This window comes from Priapulus caudatus, unplaced genomic scaffold (assembly GCF_000485595.1).
Source record: "Priapulus caudatus unplaced genomic scaffold, Priapulus_caudatus-5.0.1 Scaffold17, whole genome shotgun sequence".
NCBI lineage: Eukaryota > Metazoa > Priapulida > Priapulimorpha > Priapulimorphida > Priapulidae > Priapulus > Priapulus caudatus.
In genome coordinates, this window is record NW_014577078.1 from 281278 (window position 1) to 290093 (window position 8816).

The 8816-nt window shown below is 44.7% G+C and overlaps 1 protein-coding gene across 1 annotated transcript in view; it reads left to right on the forward strand.

Annotated features, from left to right (window-relative positions):
- Nucleotides 1–7662, forward strand: part of LOC106810590 (tubulin-specific chaperone C-like) — an 18201-nt gene extending 10539 nt beyond the window's left edge. Inside the window, exon 2 of the mRNA XM_014813997.1 lies at nt 6478–7662. Coding sequence (XP_014669483.1) covers nt 6478–7322 — 845 coding nt within the window. The 3' untranslated portion in view covers nt 7323–7662. The remainder of the gene's footprint in view (nt 1–6477) is intronic.
- The last annotated feature ends 1154 nt before the right edge of the window (nt 7663–8816 follow it).

An 8816-nucleotide genomic window follows, 5' to 3' on the forward strand; every position in this document is an offset into this window, starting at 1 on the left:
CAGAGAGATTATTATAATGTACCGGTCCGCTTTCCTTCACCACCCTACGCGCTCACCCACTCAGCTCTTCAATCGTTGTTTTGAGCGCCACACACACCGCCGCAATTTTGTTCGTTGTTCTCTGTTTACCATAGCTATCCGTGTGAACTGTTCAGGGTGAGACTCAGGATCGGCAGAGCGGGAGAGGGGTGAACCGCGGGGTATGGGGCCGCCTCCAAAATATTAGAAAATTCTGATAGCAGGAGGAGGGCTGGAGGGGTGTGGAGGCACTTCTGAGTAATTACTGACCGCCCGCCCTTCACCCATGGCTGACCTACGACCAATTTCTCTTCTTTAGTAGAAGCATTCTTGACACCGCAGCGCGGCATGTGCCATTTCCTGTAACCGGCGTGCGGGCGGAACCCCGACCCCCGCACTGGGGCACCCTGTGGGCGACAGCAAAATTCTTTCTCTGGAATTGTGAAAAAAGCAGAACGGCAATTTGCGGTCACAAGGTATATCTTGAGCCAGAAAGAAACTGCATCAAGAGCTGGTTTAACGGGAGATCCAGTGTCCTCTGAGAACTGCGACAGTAGTTATGCTTAACACATTCTTACCACCCTACTTAGGATTGGACCGCACGCGCGTTACCATGCTGTGAGCGACGAAGGTTAAAACGTGACCAGTTTGTTCCGCGGCAGCCCTTTGTCGCATATGCGACTACTTAGGACGGGTAAGTTTCCTGGCATTGTCCGCCTCGTGAGGGGCCTCAGAGAACGCCTTCAGCACTTGACAGAAAGTCGATGTCATGCTGCGTTCTGACAGCTTTGTCGTCTTTGAATATCGCTGATCGCTGTCAAATCAGCCTTGTCATGAGATTCAGAATGCAATGGCGGCATGAGAGAGCTGGTGGACTCAAATAAGGTGTAGCACCTTCGAGGCTGGTGTATATATTTGTATATATTTGAAATCTTGTATCCTGCAGTATATAACTGGGAAGACACTCGAACAAAGTATCAGGCAGTTCTTGATGAGCGAGCGCGCTGTACAACCTATTGACGACACTGGAGAGGTCATAAAAGAAGTCAACTACGCTGGTGCTGGAGTCCCATGAAGTGAGTATGGCGTGGACTTTCCGACTACCAAGCGAGCCCTCTTTGGCGACTCAAGAAGGAAGCGACAGAGAGATGACCGAAGGAAACGGTTTAAGGACAAGGATAAAAGCTAGCTTGAATAAAGTACATGTAATACCGCGAATGGATGGCAAAGCGCCTAGCCTGTCCTGAACCACCTTGGAGGGGCGTTGTTCTACGTACGGCGGTGTCTATTTATGAGACGGTCAGGCGGCCAAGACAGCGAATAGGAAACGGATCTTTACGCATAAGAGTCGTCGCAAGTCCGGGAAGAGGGAAAAATTCAGGCTCTACCCCCCTGGAAATCAGCTGTCATGTGTGGGCCAAGATTGTTGGGTCGCGTACAGCGCGCCACAGAGCAGGTAGGCGAGAACGGGCACTGGGGTGATAAAGTCATTCGTGAGGAATGGCACGGGGAGAGATGCAGGTTTTGTGACAACCGTTTGACAATCCATACTCGCGTTGGCGAGTGCATTCCGTAGAGGAGTGTGGGAGATACGAGCATTTTGTACGTCCCGCGGAGGAAAGTTGCCTGCTGGCAAAGTATTCTCGAGCCACTATGGCATCTGCGCACACACGAGATTGTAGCGCTATTATAGAATACCGCTACGTCACACGATCCTAGTACCTTGCATCGGCTACTGAGCTCACTGTCAGTCCTCTAATCTGCGTGCCCTGTACTGCTGCCCTAATACCCGACATGTAATATTTTTCTCGGACCCGGGGCGCGCGTGTTGGTGGATGTGGTGGCCGTCAAGTACACGGGGTTAGATTAGACCTCATCAGGAAATATAGGCGTGAATCCCGCAGACGTTTACCGTTTCCATATCCAGCTGAGGCGACAGCGGGTTCTTGCGGGTACGAGAATGAAAAATGACCACGCTCTCGGCCAAGTTGGGGTCGGGTCGTGTGCTGTTTGATAGGATCTGTCAACGCAACCCCCTTCCGGCCCATGTTTGTCTTGGTGTAGTTTTAATAAGTTTTTTGGTTGACGTAGATCGGAAATGATGCCGCAGATGGTGCACTCTTTGCCGCCAGCCCCATGCCAACTTGACGCCCAACTGGTGCTGCCGTCGTTGCGTGGTGCGCGCGAACAGGCGTCGGTGTCCTTGTATGGTGGACGTGGGTGCGTGCGCATTGCGAGCTGCTTGTGCGCACGTGGTGCTGCCGTGCGTGAAGTGTGCGGTGTGCGTGGCCGTGCCGTGTTCGTGCGTCTTGTGTGGCGTGTAAAGCGTCTGCGTACGGCTCTGTGTGTCGCGTGCCTTTATGTGTGCCGTGCCGTGTGCGCTTGCGGCGTGTTTCGTGCGTGTGCGTGCGCGGTGCTGTGTACGTGCGTCGTGGTGTGGTGTGTGTGTTGTTGTGTGTGTGTGGTGTGTTTGCGTGTGCGTGGCGGGCTGCGTAGCGTGCATGTGTGCTGCGTGGCCCTTATGTGTGCGGTGCGTCTGATGTGTGGCGAGTGCTTGGTTTGCGGTGTGTTGGGTGGGTGTGGCCTGTCGACGTGGGCCTGCGGTGCAGGGGGTGGGTGCAGTGCCGTGTGGTGGGATGCTGTACGTGTGTGTGTGGTTTTGCGCGAGCGTGATGCGCGCGCGCAGCCGTGTGCGCGATGATTGCGTGCTAACAGCGTGAGTGTTCGTTCGTCGCTGTGATGCGTGTGCGCGCGTGGCGAATATCATCGGCGTATGTGCGGTGGGCGGCTCTGTGGGTGGGTGCGGCAGGTGCGTGGTGAGCGGTGTGCGTCGGGCGTAGCTCTGCGTGAGGCAAGTCGCGTCATTTATGTGTGCTGCGTGCGTTCTGTAGTGATGCGCTGCGCCGTGCGCGGGCGGGTGCGTATGAAGCGTCTGAATGTGTGGTGTGCGTTAAAAGTGCGTGAGTCATGTGGCAATCCAGCCAGCCCCCTCGAAATTTAGAGCAACAGGATTGAGAAATAAGCTTAAGCTAAATAATCGTAACTACCCCTAACGTTATTTTTTGGGTCACTGGAAACCAGGAGTAAGTGGAAGTGCTCCAGACACACACTATGGACGATGACGTCCGATCAAAGAGCTGCGCCCAACGAGCTCGAGATTCATCACCATTACAGCAGTTGAGTCATAAAATTTTGGAGGAGAGAGAGAGAGGGGTGGTCTAGATAAAACGGTCGCGCGGTCAAACAGTATTGCGCTGAAATGTGATAAATGCACCTATTTACAGACGTAATATTTAGTCATTGGATATACTAGCGAAGAACCATTTGGTTTCTCTGCCCGCTCTACTTTCTGTCACTACACCCTAATCACTTTTATGCATACGTATCAGGAGAAACTAAAGCTCATAATACAGATAAAAAAATACGTTTAAAAAATGTCCATTAGTGTAACATGTATTCGTATCAATAAGCCCACCATTTACTGGATAATTGAATAATTGTGTAGAGAAAAATTATGTTATTTTCATAGAAATTCTCTTCCTTAATCCACTTCCCAAACCATGCCCTTTTGTTTTAAAAATACAAGAAAATACAAGAAATATTAACAGGCTTAAAAAAGAGCTGTTCCGTTCTACTGGATACTATCAAGTGAGAGCCTCCGAGAGAGACACCGGCAGTAAGAAAACGAGAGAGCACAAAGCTTAAAAGTCCGTGCACTGTCGAGGAAGTTGCAGAAAAGATTACGAAATAAAGGAGGTGAAGACAAGGTATGCAAACCTGCATGGCGCGATTGAACCTCCTTCGTACACTCGGGATGCTCTGAATTGAATTTGAATGATTAATTGATGTGAACTCCGTGAATTGAGGTGACGAGTAAAGAGCGTCATCTGGTCGTGGAGTGTTGGAAGGTCATGCCTGCCTGAATGTGTTGATAATATGTGTTTTGAAAATTTTTCTTTGTTTTCTTACTCTCCGCGTACCCGGTATAGCCATATTTAGTCTTTACTAAAGAAGCTAAATCTAAACCAATGTACTCCTTCAAAAAATGCAAGTATTTTAAATTAGCAGTAAAGAGACAGTGGAGATTATATACTGCTTCTGTTCTTTTGGTTTATAGAAAAAAGAGAATATCTGCCAATAACACAGTGTTGCTTGCATGGTATCAAGTTTTCTATGTTAAAAAATTATTACTGAGTCTAGAGCGTTAACGCAAGCAAGGTAAACATAAAGACTTAATTTTCCATTTAAAAATTGTCATAAATCGTATAAAGAGACGTGGAGTTCGGAATAGGCGGAAAAGATGTTTTTAAACGGTAAAGAAGAATACGGCCCTATCAGGTTAGCTCACTGGGGTAGGACAAGTTCGTAGATAGTGAGAGTGTGATTCGCTGGGATAGTGAGATGCACAGTGAATTGAGGGTATTGTGGCGGGGCTAGCTCGAGAGTAGTTGTGTGCTGTATGTGTGCGAGGATGCGTTCGATCTGAATGCGAATCGAAGGTCCGAAAAGCATCGAAGTCGCATCGCATCGCGGAATGCGGAACCAGTGGGTTGGAGCGGCTGTTCATGATGGCTTGGAGTTTTTGATGATGGGTTGTAACGTTGCAGAGACAGCAAGCGAAACAGTAGCAGGCCGAGAGTTGACCGGATGAAACTGGGTATCAGAGAGAGCATACCGAGAGGACTAGCGAGGGAATCGAGAGGAGAAGAGGAGCAAGAACGAACTGACCAGACGTAGCGGAGAGAAGAAGTGGCTGTTGCGTACTTCTGTCAGCCTACTTCGGGTAGGTAGTACCGGTGTAGCGTACTGCCGCGTTGTTAAGTTGAGTCTTTATGGCCTGAGTGTAGTACCGAAGTGATTTGGGTGCCTAGTAATATTTTTATATTTACTGATGTGTGATTTTTAGGGCCCAATTGGCAGTAGCCTTCGCATAGGACAAAACCTGTGCATCGTGCGTACAAAGATGCACGCAACGCTTGTTGCGACTATCTGTACGGCGGGTGCTTACAAGATATGAAAGAGTAAGAGAAATACCGTAAAGCCGGTCGCTTAGTAGAGATCCGTTAACGCTACATTAGCAAACAGCTGTTGAAGATAGAGAAACGATGGGCCCACCTAAGTGTGATCAGCCGATTTCAATGTCATGTTTACATTCAATAGTAGAATATATGATGATGTGATAGTGAATAAGTAAGAGGTTAGGTTTTATGGTTAGGGTTGTGGGATGATTGTTACGGTTAGGCACATGCTGGTTTATTGAACCGTCGCATGTTCGCCTATCCTGTGGGCCAAAATCACTGTCATGCAGGTAAGTGTCTCCGCTCTGTGTATCGACGTTGTAATTTAATAAGCACATCGACGGCAATCCCCGGAAAAATCACGCTAAATTTGCTTACACATCAAAACTGCAATTCTTTTGTCAATTGATAACGCACACGACAACGTCCATCAGCGACTGATTTTCATTGGCCGGTGATGATAATTTCCGTTGTGCGGTTCAATGCAAGATGCGAGTTTTGTGTGTTATGCGAATTTGTGTCCGGAAGTTGTTACTTGTCGTGATTGTTTTAATATATACAAGATTAAACTTATTAAAGATTGGAGGATATTACAGGCTGCATGACATAGTTTTCTATTCGTAGTAAGAATGCTTTGAATAACGCGATCGCCTTTAGTATTTGCTTTGATTTTCTTTATGTAAGGACGGGTCCGTCATATTAGTAGGAGAAGGTTGTCGTGTCATTTTGCACTCGACCGCCGTAAATAGTGAAAAGGTTGTCGTGCATTTTGCACGACAGGATTCACAGGTTTTGTCTATGGAAGGCTATTGGGCCCTAAAATAACATCAGAATATAAAAAATTTTAGGGCACAATTTATTGGTCTACCCTATGTATAGCCCCACTATTCACAAGTTAACTTTTTCGTTTCTCACTACATGGTGAGAAGGTCAAAAGTGTATGTAACGAGTCTAGCGACTGAACCTTATAGCTAGCAAAGCTTTGTAACAAAACGTACCAATACCTAAGTTCTGTCATCATATGTCACATGGCTGTATATGTTTTTACTGTTTAATCATTCTAGTATTTGCCTCATGTTTGCTGTATTTAGAAGTGCCTCTACTTTTATGCAAAACCACCTGCCCTCGTCGAGTTGTCTTTTAATCAGTTTTCTGCTATACTTTTCTTGCTATACTTTTGCTCTAAACAGTGAACAATAGCCGTTGGTCAGGCCTTTTAAAATGCAGAACGAATATTGTGACTTTCTCTGGGTGTTTTACTGGAAGAGGTTATTTGATGAAAGTGTACATTTGATTTAATAAATATTTGAACATTTCCTTACATCCCTACAATTACTAACTGTACAGTAACAACATGTCTTGTCATGTGGACTCATGGTTATAGTTGCAGTGTTCCTATTATCGATGATGTAGTAATCTGTTTTTGTATTTTATGCTTCAGCTAACGAAAGGGCTATCATAGAAAAAAAGCTTGAAGACACCAACACCGTTCCAAATTCTCAACTAATTGATCACTTTGACTCTCTTCTTCTATCATGGCAGAACCTGCAAAGATTTGTGTCACACTCCACTCTGTTTTTGTCTTCATATGAGGTGAGGTCAAGCATGGAAATATTAAACAGTTTACAAAAAAAGATTAAAATGAAACGTGATTCTGCCATACCAAAGAAAAAGTTTGCTTTTAAAGGACAAAAGAAATTTGATACAAGTGGAAATATCAAACCAGCAGAGTTAGTTGAGGGACAGTTGAAGAAAACTTCAATTCAGGATACTGCCTTTCAAGCAATGGATTGTGGCTTCAGCGACAGAATTGGGGAAACACTGCATGTGGATAATTCGGAAATCTTTGAGAAAGATGTCTCGCTTAGCAGACTCAAAGACTGCATTATGAAACTACATGGTTCCCCAAATACTCTTCACATAGACAAGTTGCAAGGCTGCAAGGTATTCACAGGACCTGTGTTTACGTCAGTATTCATTGATAGCTGCAAGGATTGCACGTTTGTTATAGCCTGTCAGCAGTTGAGAATGCACACGACGTCAGATTGTGATATTTATCTACATGTCACTAGTCGTGCAATAGTAGAGGACAGTAAGGGGTTGCGTATAGCTCCGTACAACTATAGATATGATGGGCTCGATGAGGATTACAAGAAATCCAGATTAAACCGAGAAACAAATAATTGGGATGATCTTGATGATTTCAATTGGTTGGCTAGTGACAAACACTCACCTAACTGGAGTGTACTTTCTGACGAACAGAGGGTGAAAACGTGGGAGGTGTGATTGCTAACAAAATAGTTTGAATATTCTATTGATAAATCTCTGTGATTGTTTTACCTGGTATAAAAATTTAATGAAGTTAATTACATGTATTGAAGGGCTTAAAATGTATGGAACGGATAGTTTACTAGTACTGCACAATGGTTAAATGTGCAAACTAGTTTTATTTGAATTATCATATATTGCATGCATTGTTTAGACAATTAAAATTAGCAATCTTAACATATAGCAATATATGGTGCGTATGGTTGTGCTAAGATGTATGCTAAGATGTGTATTAGTTTATCTATCATCATCAAGTTTTACAGTTGAAATAAATTAGATAACCATTGTTTCAGAATGATCTTTTATTCAGTGCTCAACAACTGATGATGTCACAGGAATGTACACAAATATGAATACAGGGTATCTGTAAATATCGTAACATCCCCCTTTCTTTAACAAAAAAATACCTTATGCATGCAAAATGTTAGAACTAACAGCCTTAAAGATGCATTCCCTCAGACATTTTTGTGACAAACTACTGTAAAAACTTAAGTAAATAACTCGCTACACTTTAACTGAACGTTAGCTTTGAAAATAAAACTGTAAAAATATGTATCAAGCTTATATTCCCTCAACAAAAAACAACTCGAAAAACGCGTTTCGCCGCAGTTCTGTATCATGGCAGCAAGAGACGACGCCGGTCACGTAACCAACACAGCTATGGATATCATATAACACGTGTTATATGATATCTATGAGCACATGGAGCCTTCCTGACCTTCCGCGCTTGGCAACACCGCATGGCAACAAGAGACGCGTCACAACATCGTCGCAGACCGGCAAAAGTAAATGCTTCTTGAAACATTCAACCCGACACTTTCACTTTGTAGTCTAAAGGCTCTTAATGAACGTATTCCTGAGCAATTTTTTTTTACCTATCACCCATATATAGGCAAGTACAAACGTGCAATGTTAAAATAATTCATTTTTGCCTGATTTTATGTTTGCCGCTTGAAACTCCGAGGGAAGACACCTTAAGTGCTAAAAGTCTCCTTTCTTTTGCAACTGATAAAGAACTGTCGCTGGAAACTATTAAAAGTCTCTAAAATTTTACAAGGGGGTGTATTTAGTTAGCATATAAAACAGTTAAAAGGAATTAGTAGTGTAACATGTGATGTACAGATGTTTAAATAGAGTAAGTAGTCAGTGAGATAGACTAGGTTTGTTTAGTGTAGTGCCTAACTCTAGACATCGCGTCACGCACCTTGTCGCGGTTACATTGATGTATTCAGGGAGAATTGTAAACGTGTTGTTAGGTCGGGAGTTTTTCTAAGGTGACGTGAAAGTTTTTGAGCAGAGCGGGTGTAACATGTGGGGTGATGGCGGGGTTTGATAGAGAAAGAGATCTAGGGGTCCGGAGTCCTGGTGTGAATTCCACGAGGAGAAGCGCAGGCGCGCGTCAAACACACGTGCTGCCCGTGCGTTGTCTTTGTGCAAGATGGAACACACCTG